Source organism: Seriola dumerili, unplaced genomic scaffold, assembly GCF_002260705.1.
Source record: "Seriola dumerili isolate Sdu_G_001 unplaced genomic scaffold, Sdu_1.0 BDQW01000216.1, whole genome shotgun sequence".
Lineage (NCBI taxonomy): Eukaryota > Metazoa > Chordata > Actinopteri > Carangiformes > Carangidae > Seriola > Seriola dumerili.
In genome coordinates this window covers 23,722-39,368 of record NW_019174471.1, presented here as the reverse complement: position 1 = coordinate 39,368, position 15,647 = coordinate 23,722, and the positions used below count along the sequence as shown (strand labels likewise).

At 40.8% G+C, this 15,647-nt stretch overlaps 1 protein-coding gene across 1 annotated transcript in view; it reads left to right on the top strand.

The window, feature by feature from the left end:
- Nucleotides 1–15,647, top strand: part of vopp1 (vesicular, overexpressed in cancer, prosurvival protein 1) — a 39,071-nt gene that overhangs the window by 7,360 nt on the left and 16,064 nt on the right. Inside the window, exon 2 of the mRNA XM_022754106.1 lies at nt 9,328–9,386. Within this exon, the coding sequence (XP_022609827.1) occupies nt 9,328–9,386 (59 nt within the window). The remainder of the gene's footprint in view (nt 1–9,327; nt 9,387–15,647) is intronic.

The following is a 15,647-nucleotide window of genomic DNA, read 5'->3' as shown; positions in this document are numbered from 1 at the left end:
TTGGTAATTATGTCCATCGCTAATAAATGTCTATGAATCCACCAAGAAATCATGACAGCTCTGAATTAATCCGTTGCACAAAGCAGTTTTAGTTATTGACTATGCCGGACTGTGGCGCAATGAATTCTGGGTAAATTAAGACTTTTTATGCCTCAGCGCCAGTGACAGTTAGAGCTGGAGACATATTGTTTACAGGTCGTCCGTGCATCCGACCCACGATGTCTCAGTAACACCTTGATGGAACTTCTTCAAATTTGGTAAAAACATTCACCTGGACTCAAGGATGAACTGATTAGATTTTTGTGGTCAAAGGTCAAAGGTCAGTGTGACCTAACAAAACTCTATTTAACCATAACTCACAACCAAGACTTCACACAGCAATTATGACAAATGGTTAATAATTTATATGACTCTGGATAAACAGGGATGTAATCTGAAACTTCTAGTTTTCAAAATAAAATAAAAAATTTACTGGTCTGAAATATCTTTGTGAAACCGGCACCGCACAGACAATCTCTTGATCTTGACGTGACTTGTTCAGGCCACCATCTCCCTCCTCGTGACAGAGCGGCCTCTCTGCGTGCAGTCATCCGTCAGTAAACGGTCCATTTCCAGGCCTTTTCTGTTCCTATAATTGGAGTACGATTGCATTGCCATGCACTGTATGATCTAGGTTTGTCTCCTCGCGTCTATATGCAGTAGAGGTTTTGAAATTGAATAACAACAAACGGCCCATATAATGATATTCTAACGTTGATTTACATGATTTGATTGTCTTCAAATCCCATTTCAGCACAGAAGTGAAACAAAAGTGACAAAGAAAAAAAGCTGCAGAAGAGTCATCAATTAAAATAGAAAAAAATTCCACATTTTACATTTTTGGAGTGTGAAGTCACATTAAAGCCTGTTGAATCCCGATAGAAACAACAATGAAGTCAGAAATCCGCGTTCTCTTCCAGGAAGTAAGAAAACGAACGTCATGGACGAGGGAGAAACCGTTGGGCTGTGATTTTGAATGTTGACAACGGGTTCAGACTCTAACAGCAGGTACTGTAAATACTTATTTATCTTGGAATATGGAGATTAAACGTCATAAAACTGATGGAGGAAACCCTCACTCAAAGGTCATGAACACATCGGATGCGTTGTACGGTACTCTGACGCAACGCCGGCGTGCTCCCAGCGTTACACCCGACGCAAAGCGCAACGCAGGTGTCTTTGATAGTTTCACACTGTGGCAGTTCTTATTTTCTCTTCCAGCTCTCATGTTGTTTAAACGGTAGATACACTTGCCCAGTCTGTGCACCCATGGGTGTGTTGGTCTTAAAATGATGGTCAGGTGCGTTTTTGGTGCATTGCTATTTTGAGGCAGCAGGAAGTGATTGTGCGAGTGACCAACAAAAACCTGGTCTGAAGTCAGTGGCTATTAACGACAGAGTGCTGCAGCGTTTCACATTCTTCACCGTGACTAAATTAGTTTCACCACAGTTTCATTATGAACTAAAAATTCATTTACACTTCTTATAATAAACATGAAATATGTCTGACATTGTGATTTGTGCCGTTGCGCCTTTGTAGAGCTGTGCTCAGAGCATTGATTCACTCAGTCCTTTATTTCCCCTCAGTGTCCTGTGTGTGTGTGTGTGTGTGTGTGTGTGTGTGTGTGTGTGTGTGTGTGTGTGTGTGTGTGTGTGTGTCAGGACCGGACTCACTGGTCCGTCACAATATGTCATCAACTCTCCACAAATAGAAAATAACACTGTGTAAAACACTGTTGTTTTCAGTGCAGGCTCACCTGGCTGTTAAAGGTGATGGCGCTCTGATTGATTTATTGGATGTTGCGCCCAAAACACTCCCATGATTAATTAAGAGACTAAGTACGACTCTTCTGAGCCGTGCACCTGGAGCAGCGGCAGTTTTTTCTGCCGTTAAAATTGTAAAAAAAAAAAGAAGAAGAAAATGACATGGACATGCTTTAAATGTACCGGCGCCACGAGCGTCAGACCACGAGCTTTGGATCATTAAGATAGATCCCTCAGTGGGAGGTAGAGAATCTCGTGGAACTGCAGCTCGACTGACGGTGATGTGAGGACTTCGGTTCACTACAGTTTGACCTGCTGGCTGATTTATACGTTGCGTGACTGTGGGGGCGGACTCAGTCTGTCACTGTCATCTTTGGGTTGATCGTTGTTGGCACTCTCTGACAGATGACGGCTGTTTGTATGAATCTGGAAGTTGTACAAACACTGGTAATGACAAAAACAATATTTTCACACCACATTTGTCCAACCTCCGCAGAGTCATTGAAAACCCAGTCGGCTCTTTGGGTGATTACTACAAAATTACGAATTTTAATTAACATCTCAAACATGACTTCTGTTAGTGCAGGTGACTTCAGACAGACCTCCTCATCAGGCCTGTGTATATAGACGATTTAAAATCCACGAATCAAAACAAATCACGGCTGACATCAGCTCGTCAGTGGTGCTAAGCCCCGCCCATGGTTCTGCCTCGAGGCTGTGATTGGACAGTTGATTGTTTTTTCATTTGAGCGTGGACAATGCATCTCCTTTTCTTAATGAAGATATTCTGACTTATTGACTGTCCCAACGTTTCGGTCTCCAGGCCTTCATCAGAAACATTTTACAGTTCTTACAAGCATGATCTTAAATAGGTAACTGTGAAGGTGTAGAGAGACGGAAACATTAGGCAGTGTGTGAGATGTGAGAAAATGTTACTGTTCACATGTAGAAATCAGCAAAATGTACATTTTACACTCAGTATATGAAGCAGTGAAACCTGGAGAAACAGTAACAACTTACCACTAATACATCGAGGCAGAACAGCAGAATAAAGATGTACTTCTTGTACGCTGACACCCCTCCCTCCTCCTCCTCCTCCTGCCCCCCGGCTCTGTTTCCTCTTAACTGCTGTCTCCACATCAGGCCAAACACACACTGACAATCAGATGCTGCTTGTTGGCCTGTTGCTGCGCGCTAATGGCAGAGTCGTTGCTGGGGCCGGGCGGAGATCAATAAGATAGGAAGTAGAGGAGGAGGTGGACGGAGGAGGTGGACGGATGAGGAGCGACGTACGGAGGAGTAGAATAAAGCAAAGGAATAGATTTTAAAGGAAGAAGAGAAATGTGACCATTGGGGGTTTATAAAGGTTCATATCAATGCAGCTGTGTAATTATCCAAAATCAATTTTTGACCCTTTTGGAGTCGAGATATTTCTGAAAAGTGGTCGTCAATATAAAATCCCTTAAACCAAAATTAGAGATTAAACAGCCTTAAAATCAACAATAATAAGAAAGTATTTTCGCACTGATTTAAAATGATAACACTTACGTAACACACTGCAGACTGGCAAAATTTCACTGAGTTTGAAGATCAGCAACGTTCAGCAATGTTTGACTTTTCACACCCGTCTCCTTCCACAATCTCATCTGCAGCATCCTGCGACTTCAAAGGCAAAGCACATCCTGATCTCTCTCTCTCACACACACACACACACACACACACACACACACCTGCTTCTAAAGCTTTAATGTGCAGCGTAGAATCATTTGAACTATTCATCCCTTTGAATGTCCTCTAGCCAAAACCCGTCTGAGCTGCTTTTAAAACAGGAAAACACTCTCTGTGGTTGCGTAACGGTCATTTTTGTCCTGCGGGAGCACAGAGGGACATTTTCCTCTCCTGTCAGCGCTTTCACTGAGCTCTAATTAGAGAGAGACAATGAACAGAGCTGGACGGTGACCGTTGCTGGCAGAGTGTCGGGGACGGGATAACGATCAGGTCCAAACTAACGTGGACGGATGACAACAAGGTCAAGAGCTGTGAAATTAAAGCGATTGTTTTATATAGGTTTAAGGCCAAGTAGGTTTTTCACATATGAAGAATTTGAAACATTGAATAAAGAAGGAAGAAAATGTAGTAAGGTAGCTTAAATATAAATATAGAAATGTGAAAAAATATTATAACATTTTAAAAACAATGTGCAGTATGAGTATATGAGTACTGCAGTTTAATCCTGTTTCTGTACAACTGAGTCACATAAAGACGAACGTTGGCCTGGATGTTGTGAGATGAGACAGACAGCCGGCTACTTTATATTCATGTTTGATTATAATAAAATAGTTTGTGATTGGCTGTGCACGTACCTTTTACAACCACGAGCCTGACGACACACACTCAGCTGCACACACACCTGCCGAGGTGAGTGCCGTGAGTCGTCTTCAGTTTTTGACAAATATCAGCAAAAATAATTGATGAGGAAACGCATTGATAATTGCATTGATTGCACAGATGGGATGCGTCGTTAAACGGGCTGCATCAGAAAACCGATGGCAGCAACATTCCCTGTTTCAGTGTGTTTGCACGGTAACAGGCCCACGTCACATGAGGAAACTGTAGCTTCAAATCTAGAACACTTTTGTTTTTATTTTTATTCTTTTACTGTCATATGGGTGTTTTAAAAATAACAACTACCATCACCACCTTGTGGTCGTTTCCTCCACCAACCAGTCACGGTACAGGAAGTTACAGGAAGTATGGTCACAGTCTCTCCTTCCTGGGTTACAGCATCGAATAATAGCCAGAGGTGTTTTGCAGAACGTTATGATGTCACAGTGAAGTTGACCTTTGACCTTTTACCACCAAAATCTAATTAGTTCATCTTTGAGTCCAAATAAATGTTTGTTCCCTCGAGGTTTTACAGAGAGATTGTGTTCACGAGATTGAGACGGACGGACAACCTGAAAACAATAAGATTCCTGCAGGATTTAATCAAGTGTATACGTCGCATTCGGAAAGTATTCAGACCCCTCCACCTTTTTCACATTTTGTAATGTTGCAGCCTCATGCTGAAATAAAAATAAAAAAAAACCCTCATTAATCTTCCCTCGATAACTCATAATTTCTGAATGCACTGTATGTTTTTCTACATCATACATTTTATCCGTGGTTGAGAGTTTTGCTTATCCTGCCTTTGAGTAATTTTCTCCAGTTTTTCTCCTGCTTATGATTTGTAAGAACAAATGTTTGAGCCGTCATTTAAAATCAGAGAATTAATCCAGCTGCTCCGCGGCTTTAAATCAAAATATATAAAAAGATGAGAGCAGAGACACAAGATTAAGATCTGATGATTTGATTACGTACTTTCTGTGTGGAGGGGATTTCCCACCAGTGACCACAATGATAACACAACACAGTCTGGACAAATAGAGTGGATGTACATTGTCTCGGTGAGAGGGGATGGGATGCTTTCCTTCCTGTCCCTCTCAGTGTGTGTGTGTGTGTGTGTGTGTGTCTGTGTGTGTGTGTGTGTCTGTGTGTGTGTGTTTCTGCCATTACTTCCCAGCCCCAGTGACACAGTATGGTCCCATTCTCCACCAGTAGTCTGACAAATAACCCATTGTGCCTGTTGTGAGCCGCCAAAACAACTCCACCTGCCATGATGCCACCCTGCAGCTCTGCCCTCCACACTGTTACAGATGGGTTTTGGGTTTTGTTGTATTCTCCTGGGACCATGTTTATCACTCTGCTGAAAACAGGTGTTTGGACTTCAGTGAAAGATAAAAGCAAACTTTTACTTTTCCTCCCTCCCCATGATTAGCTAAGCTACTTTTAGCCTGTTATTATTACCTCTATTATTTGCGTTTGATTTGAACATTTGATATGATGCTACATCATTTTTCCATTTATTATGAGTACAGACATTAAGCATAAAGTTTATTTTATGTTTTGTTTGCATTCACTTTCCATGTTTCTTCACACACTCTAAATTCTTACTATACAGTATGTTTTCTTTAAGAATTCATTTCATGCTCCATGTTGCTTTTATTTTTGTTTCTATTTGAACCAATTCCCAAACTTTTCATCCCTGTTTATAAATATATAATAGATTCATTTCATGTTTTTTTTTTGTTTGTTTGTTTTGTTCTTTTTTTAAGATTAAACAATATGAACAATGCGCTCATGTAGGGTAAGCACTTACAAAATAAAATAGGTTATCTGTAAACAGCTTCCTGTAGTACAGTAGTAGTAAAAGCACTAATGTAATTAGATGTACAGTCAGTAGAAGTGTCCATCAAGCCAACAGGAAACTTAAACCTGTCATGGCTGCCATCAGGTTGTCTTATCCATCATAAGTTCTGCCCTGCTGGACAACACAATGAAAAACTATTCATATGTATTCCATTTAATTATAAACAGAGTAATTGTACACATAAAAAGGAAATATATGTAACAATGTTTATTGTATTTCACTTTATTTCTTTGTTTGGTTTGTTTTAATTTAGGCGTTATAAATCTTCCGTCGTCCTATCATCAGCAGTCACATAAAAACAAGGCATTGCCCACAAAACTCTTAAAGCTCCTCCAGTGTAAAGGTCTGTGTCCGTGTGTAGTGTGATTATAGATCAGCTCTAGCTTCTATATTAATACTGTGAAAGTATCAAAGCCTCAGTCCACAGAGAAATGCACACAGCCTGTATTCAGAAACTGAGCCTTAAAACCAGCCATCAGGACTTCTGGAACTTTGTGATGTCACAACAAAGCAGTCACCAAGCCCCGCCCCCCTGGACCCACCATCCAAACCTTGCAGGATTTGGTTTCTCTGAGTGTTTTTACCTGAAATCTGCTTTATTTTTATTGGATCACTTAGGAAACAGTCAGCCAATCAGAAGAGAGGCTCAGAGCCTCCTCTCTTCTGATTCTGACACTTTTAACTTAAGAAATTATGACAAGATTTCACACAAATGGTTCATATTTTATGACTCTGGATAAACGGATGTAACCTGGAACTTGTCTGAGTGGCGGAGGTATACAACCATGAGGAGGTGAATATATCTTCTTATGGATCAACACTTTATTTAAATATGGAGCTTTTAAAATCAACATTAAATAATTCATTACTGAAGAGGATCAGACAACATTACATTGAAGCTGACATCCTGCTTTCCGTTCTGTAATTGCCCGGTTCAGTTGCACTGCACCAGTCTGATGAGGGCGAGAGAAATCTGATAACCACTTAAATATAAAATGGTAAATCTCATCCGTAAGGACGCGTCAGTAGAGAATGTCACATGTGTGTGCGTTTGTTCACTGCTGCTTTAACTGATTGAGCATCTTCTGTACCTGCAGACAAACACCAAAGTTTCCACTTCACTGCACTTCTTTTAATTCCCATTGTCTTTTTCTTTGTTTAAATTTTTTTTTATCACCACCAGGAGTTAATAGAGTTCAGTGCATTAAAAACATGATATGAGCGAATGTCATATCAATTTCATAACCGTATCAAATACTGCATGTTTTCATTTGCACTGAGACTCCGGTTCAGCTCGTTATCTTTGAGAGGATGTCTCCACTTTAATGGAAAGTGATGGTGTGTTCGCTGCCTGCCACCCCGAGGCAAGCCCCATCCCTGCAGTGTGATTCACTTCCATCCTCTTCGTCTCCTTTCTCACCTTCTCTCTCTCTCTTTCTTCTCAACACTCTCTCTGTCCCACACCGCTCCTTTGCAGGATGTAGAATGATAAAGCTGAAAATCCTCTACGCCACAACAAAGCAGCTGTATTTTCATAGAGGGAGATCATTTCAAAGACGGTTAATTAAAGGCTCTCTCCAGCCTGCCAGCATCGTATCCTGAACGGAGGCCAGTAATGGAAATAACCCTGCAGGCACGCAGCTGCTGCCGCCACCGTTAGACCTTGAGATTCGGCTGAATGTAGGTGACCAAAATTCAGTGTCAGGACGTGTAACGCCAACATTAATTCAAGAGGAAAACTGACGACAGCTGACGTTGATTTTTTTGTTGGTTTTAAGTTGTTAAGTTACAAAATCTAACGTCTCCCGACGGATAAAATACCGAAATTCTGGTTGTGAGTAAAACCAACCTTCTGCTAAACGTCCTCCAAACGTCTCACGTCAATTATCCAACGTTGGCGTCAACCCAAATTTCATTGTTAGAGTCCAAAGTCTTTCTGACGTTACCTTGATGCCTGGCTCCTGCTGGGAACAGGTTCATACTCAGAGGATACAGGGGGATCCTGGTGTTGACTGTTGACCTGTTTCAAATTTGTCAAAATGCCTTTGATGTGGGTGATGAATTCAGATGAAGGATCTCTGCTGTTGGCCTTCATTTATAACCAGAAATCTCTATTGAAAACTAGAATAATATCATTTTTAAAATAAGCTTAATGTCTCTTAGTCATGGTTTCTCCTTTCACCCTCTCTACACATAGTGTATGTGTAGGTGTCCGTTAATGTTGGATCATTATACACCAGGCGGGCGTTTCAGAAAAGTGTTGGTGTCTCGAATTAACCCAACAAACTGAACCAGGATTATTCTGTTTTCTTAAAGCTGGTTTGGAGGTGATGTGAGCAGACTGAGTGAAGTCTGGTTTATTTCATGACTTTGAAACACAGACCCGAGACATCAAGTCTGGATCACATCAATTCACAGTGAAGAATTCAGACACCTTCAGTTAAAACTGTGTTTGCAGCCAAAAAGCAACACATTAAAATATAATTTATTGACATTTAAAGAGAGATGAACTTGTAAAGCTTCATCCATCAGCTAGAAAACTGTAAAGACTGAGTGAAAAAGATGTGAACTCAGTATGTTTGTACATTTTATTAAAGACACAGACTGTGAACAAACTGATTGCTCACAGTTAAAGAGGTAAAGAGGAACCTTCAGGGTGGAACTATAACAAAACTACAAAACACTGCGTTTCAGTCTGACAGATTGATTGTAACACTGGTTAAACCTTAAATGAAACAGTTCCTTAAATCTAACCTGACTTGGACCAGGTTTGTCTGAGGACCTACTAATTTAAACCTTCTTTATGAAACAGAAATTCCTGAAATGAGCCCGACTTACTGACAGAAGTTTGGTTTTTACTGGTTAAACCTGCTTTTTGAAACTCCTCTCAGGTCTGAACTGGAGCTCTCAATGTGCAAAAACAGCTTTAGCTTCTCAAAAGTAGCTCACATCCATCTGCCTGGTGTCGAAAGATCAGTTAAGGCCAAGTAAAACAGCCGGGAGCGTCCAAAAACCATCATCCTGGTAGCTGATACGGATCAGTACCTAAGCTCAGGTCCAGGAGACACGGACCCCGACAGAGGTTTACAGGTTTTGGGGAAAGTCGAACTCCTCAACCTCGTGAGACCCTCGTGTGGCGAGAGAGTCGTCACCATCCACGTTGCCCAACAGTGGCTGACGTTTGAAAAAGATTTGTGCAGCACTAACATCCAAGCTGTGTTGTGTTCTTCTGCTTTCTTAAATCATTACCTCACTCTGTCCTTCTCTGTTTTTCAGTGTGTAGAAGCAAAAAAGTATTGCTGGTATTTTGAAGGCGGATACCCCATCTACTTCATGTAAGTACCACAGTGTTCCCTCCACAACTTCACACCAGTGAAACTGAATCTCTGCACAACAAAAACCTTCAGTGTCCATCATTGTGGGCATTTACCAACCCACACTGATGGGCTGCAGCCCAGTGTGTGTGAAGACCAACTGAGACACATTCATCCAGCAGGTTTAGGATGATGGCATCACGTCAGATCTGCTGAATGATGGAGGGCTGTGCAGGTTGTTGTTTTTTTTCTCCAGATGCTAAAAGTTTATTGTTAATTATTTATATCATCACTTATCACTTATTGTTTTTTTTTGTTTGTTTTTTTGTTTTTTTTATTTATTTAATAGAGACAAATCAATTTAACATAGATTTTAAAACTAATGTGTTGCACAAGGAGTTCATAGCTGTTATAATATCTTACAATTAGCTAAAAAATATACAGATGTTCATTGAAAAGAGACAACAACAGCACAACAAGCTACAACTAGTCAAACAAAAACAATATACAACAGATAAAATGACCTAGAATTGAATACAGCTCTTTAGCAGAACTGAACCTTTGTTGTGAAGGAATCTATATCTGGAGTTAATTAGATTTCAGTTGGTGATGTGTTCCAGAGTTGACAGCCCTTTATGGAGAAAGCTGATTGTCCAAATGTAGATCTACGATGTATTTGGATGGTATTTTGCAGTTGCCGTTCACCAAGCTCGTTTGTTTACTTTGGTAAACATGTAATAAAATGAATTTCAGAAAATCTAGCTAAATCTAGTTTTAAAAAACTATGAAGGTTTGGAAACGTTCACTAACTGTAAACTGCACAGTGCAGGCCAAATGCACTTATTATGAAATACATACGGGAAGTGATAATGATGCTGATAGCAGTACTGTAAACGTCAAAATGAGATCACCGCAGGAAATGGACAGAGCAGAATTAAGTGTGTTTCTCCTAATGTGACCCAGTCACATCCGCTGCCTCCTGATACAGTCAGTAAAGCAGATGCTGCTCCCTGTTAGTCCTAGATAATAAGTCAGGGCACGAAAACAGGTGGTTACAGTTAAAAAACAAAACAAAATTAAGAAAGTAATAAAATAGAAAGTTAAATTTACAGAGAGACCACTCCGTCACATCAACCTGAAAACCAGCATTGTTGTTTTTATTGTCCTCAATTTTCCCACTTCAGTGGTATTTATATCAGACTTAATAATCAGATTTTATTTATATTCACATTACAGTAGTAGATGGAAATTAATACATTTTTTTTTTTCACATTTTTATTCCTCCGCACCGGCGACAGTCAAAGTGGCAGCCATTTTGTTTTCAGGTTGTCCGTCCGTCTCATTCTCGTGGACACGATGTCTCAGTAACACCTTGACGGAGCAAACATTCATTAGGACTCAAGGATGAACTGATTAGAGTTTGGTGCTCAAAGGTCAAAGGTCAAGGTCAGTGTGACCTCACAAAATACTTTTTAGCCGTTACTCAAGACTTCACAGCAGGACTGACAAACTTTCACTCAGATGGTTCATATTGTTTCTGACTCTGGATATACAAGGACGTAAACTGGTGATAGAAAGTATGACAGGAGCAAAGGAGGAAGTCAGGTGATGTCGTATAAAGAGCGATAAGGTTAGGAGCAGGTTGGCGTGGATTGGCACTCTGCCACAGGAAGCTGCTGTTCGTATTCAATTTGGAACCAGTGCTCTTTGTTTGTTTTGTCCAACATTAGCCACGTATTTATTATTGTAACCATGACAACAAAGGTCCAGTACGCCTGCCATAGTAGGGGCACTACCTCAGCTCGTTAAAGTTGGATGGCTTGTTGGTTAAATCTCTCAGTGGGTTCATCAACTGAACGCTGAGCAGATTAAATTCAGATCCAGTCGGTGCTCATCGCCAAAGCTGTTGTTCACCGCAGGTTCAGACTCATGCTGTGTTTTACTGATTCAGACATACAACAGGCTTCTCCCACACTTCTTTGCTTTCTAGCTGCTGGACTCAGACATGAGAGGGAGGGTGGAGAGGCAGAGAGCATCAGTGAGGAGAGATTACCTCGGTAATGAAAAACAACTCACAGGAAAAACCTCCTTTCTCCTCCACTTTCTTTTTCCTCTTCCTCTGAGCCCTCAATTCCTGTTTCTCTCTTCAGCTTCAACAACAGCAATCTGAACAGTTTCATGTGGCCTATAAGATACAAAAAAAATAAAAATACAACTTACAAAAACAGCAGGGGCTCCTGAAAACCACAGAGGAAACAAAAACAAAAGAATAAATCTGTATTTGAAAAGAAATATGAGTAAAACCTCAATGACATCGCAGCGTTGATGTTATTTACCTACTTCAGCAGAAATGTTAATGCCAATAGTCTACATGTGAGGCGTTTAGGGGACATCTGTAAAATTGTGGCATCTACTGATAGTCTCCATGTGAGGTGTTTAGGGGACATCTGTAAAACTGTAGCGTCTGCCAATAGTCAGGCATGTGAGGCGTTTAGGGTACATCTGTAAAATTGTAGCATCGACTGATAGTCTCCATGTGAGGTGTTTAGGGCACATCTGTAAAATTGTAGCATCAACCAATAGTCAGGCATGTGAGGTGTTTAGGGTACATTTGTAAAACTGTGGCATCTACCAATAGTCTCCATGTGAGGCGTTTATGGGACATCTGTTAAACTGTAGCATCTGTCAATAGTCTGCATATGTGGCGTTTAGGGCACATCTATAAAACTGTAGCATCAACCAGTAGTCAGTCATGTGAGGCGTTTAGGGTACATTTGTAAAATTGTAGTGTCTACTGATAGTCTGCATGTGAGCCATGTCGGGGACATCTGTTCAACTGTAGCTTCTGTCAATAATCTGCATGTGAGGCGTTTAGGGCACATCTGTTAAACTGTAGCATCTGCGTGTGGGTGGGGTTCGATGGGCTTCTTTACCGTACCAGTCACATGTTTTATACGCTGAGAAATTACAGGAAAATCCTGCCCCCTTGTTAATTTCAAGCCCAAACCAAATCCATCCAGAGGGTTTTAGCCTAATTCCTGGAGTAAGGCTCTTAACACATCCTTTCCTCCACCTCTGCTTTTTCCCCGGCGCAGCGTTTCTTTGCCTGAAGCCAAATATAAGAGCCTTAAAGGGAGGATTTTCAGGCCTTGCTGTTCATTTCTCCAGAGAAAAGACCGTAATTCTTTTAACTGGACGGCTCAATCTGTCTCTTGTTCCCTGTGTGATTGTGTGTTTGGTCCTGCACATCTGTCCCTACAAAGACAAAACGCTGCTATTAAAATGAACAGATGAAAGGACCATTCCTGTTATTCAAGGATAACACTGATTCGACACAGATAAGATGAGTCGATAAATTAGTGACACCTCATTTACATGAATAAAGAGTTCTCCTCATTATTCACTCGTGTTATTTGGTTTTTATTTGCACAAATAAATAATAAAACTACATAATCAGGCCCATAGACACAGATAGTTACGGTATGTTAAGACAGAAGGTAAAAAACAAATTTTCCTCTTGATAATAATGATTTAGTGTCTGCTGCAGAAACAATGCTGATACCATATTAAAAATCCATTCAGAGGCCTTTTTTTTTTTGTCTTGTGGTTTTACTAAAACAAGTCCAGTGCGGTGATTTGCATCACAGCAGCAGTGTTTATTATTCATTGTTTATTCGAGCAGCAGCAGCAGCAGCAGCGACTGTGATACACAACTCATGGAGGCAGTTGTATCTTAACAAACACAAGTAAACAGCCTGATTACTGCAGTTTACATCACAATTATTAGAATCAAATCACAGACACGTTTTTATATTCAGGGTAACTCACACTTCGATTCTTTGTCTCGAGTGTTCAAATAAATTTGCTTAGAAATTATTTATATATATTTTTTGACAGTATTTAAAACGTACAGTCTGTAACTTCTGCCTCGAGGTGTCTCTAAATCAAAACAATAACACAAGAAAGCGTTGGGTGACATCGTGAAATAGCGTGGGAGTTGTTGTCGTCACAACCATTACCGTAAACTCCTCCCGGTTTGGATTCCTTCAGTGTCGGTGGTTCAGGAAATCAAACAGACTTTGGAAATCTAACTGTTAAAAACACTAAATGAAGCAGCTTCACATTTAAAGTCAGAGTCTGAGCGACGCTGTACGGAGGACAGAGACTCAGGGAAGAGCTGGAGCTGAGACTGATGCTAACCTTTGTTCTGACTGTTTCTCTGATAACTTATGAACCAGACGTTCAGCAGGTTTTTACCAGCAGCTGAATGATCCACAGAGGTGTCCTTCTCTCCACAACAAACACACCGGGGGATTAAATCCAGGAGAAACACTGAATAAAACAGTTTGAAAAATCAGTGATTCACCAACACAGGACGTCTCTGAGCTGAGCTGTCTAACATTTCCTCAGCTTGTTCCTCTGATAACTTCAGATCCAGACGTGCGACGACTAAAATCATCAGGTTCAAATAACAAGCTGAAAACCACCGAGGTGTAAAAAGTGTCTGTGACTTAAAACTAGATAAAAGTCAATGTTCTTCTGTCAGACAAACACACTGACACATGATCAAAGAGGATATGATGTCATTGACAGGCAACCAATTAAATGGAGCGTTAACGGGATTAAAATCACAGGTTTCTCTGGTTTGAGAATTGATGGAAACATTTGTGATCATGTAAGAACACATCTCAACAAATGTGGAAAAGTTACAGCTTATAACTTAAAGGTTCAGAATGCAGAAGTTTATTATATAAATCAAAGACCTAATCTTTATTATTATGACTTGCGTCTCATAATTTGGAGAAAAGATCTTATTATTTCCAGATCAGGATCTTCTGGGGGTTTCTTCTAAATTCTCTGCGGTACCTCCAGTTCAAAGAATATTTATAAATGCTGACAGGCGGGAAGTACAGCAGGGTCGGGCCTCTATGTGGCACAGTGCAGATTCCACTGGTTTTCATGCTGAGGCCTCCAGGGACAGCGGCTGCTCATCCCCTAGTCTATCGCTGTAGGGCCAGACAGAACTGGGAGTCTGAGGTATGCACTGTCATGCTGGCTATCCACTATCATCCATCTCACACACACACACACACACACACACCCCTTGTTATTTCAGCTGTTGCTCTCCATGGACTGATCAATCACAGTTGGCCTCTGTTCTGAATATTTGGCTCCCAGGCTGCAGGGTTTGCCATTTAAAATGAAACTTTTTAAAAGTTTTGTTTACGAAGCAGAAAGTGTGATTAATGGCAACATTACAATCCACCTGTGTCTGTTGCTTTGAGGCTTGTTATAGTGGAGGAAATGTCAGTGTGCTATATTGAGGCTCTCAGTCCTGCATAAAACAAGTAATTCTCTGTAACTGGCAAGGGAAACCTTCTAGTCTTTACCTCACTAACTCTGCAGTTTCCCCTCAGCTTTACATACTGGCCACTTTTAGTTTATTTCAGTTTGTTGTTTTGCTTTTACAGAACCACACCTTCACTGTTTTGGTTTTCCCTCATCAACCCAAGCAGCGTCACCATACTGCAGAAAGACAAAGTTAGAAAGTATAATCTTCGGCTTGATGTGTAAATATGCAGCTGTTTGCAAAAGCTTAGATCTAATAGCTTTACAAGGTGGTAATATGTCAGTGTTGTCTTACAGCTTGGTCTGCTGCCCCCAAGTGGCCAGGACATCAACTGGTGCATGTTAAAGGCAGCGATATACGGTCAATAGGCTGCGGTCGAAAAGTCTTTTTTGCTTAGGAAGGTTCAAACTGAGCTGATCCAGTTCTCTAAATGATAAGGAAAGGAGCATCAGTGCTTCCTCTCTTGTCTCCTTTAGGATAGGAAACACTGGACCCTTCCTTTAGGAAAGGAAAGGAGACCATTGTAGTTTCACCATGGCAGACTCATGTAAATGCAGAGACAACAGAGCCGCTGTTTAATGTTTGTGACACGATCCAGAACTGATGGAAATGCTTGTCTGATCAATGAGCTCCAGATCCATAAATACAGATTTCTTCTCCGTCAAATCTGTGCAGTTAGGAGTCATGAAGAACAAGCATACTGAATGTAAGTTAACTAGAGTCACCTCCTCGCGGTCGTATTCCTCCGCCACAGACTAGTTTCAGGTCACATCCCTGAGTCTGTGAGGTCACACTGACCTTGACCTTTGACCTTTGGCCACCAAAATCTAATCAGTTCGTCCTTGAGTCCAAGTGAACATTTGTACCAAATTTGAAGAAAATCCCTCAAGGCGTTACGGAGATTTTGCGTTCACAAGGCCAAACAAAACACT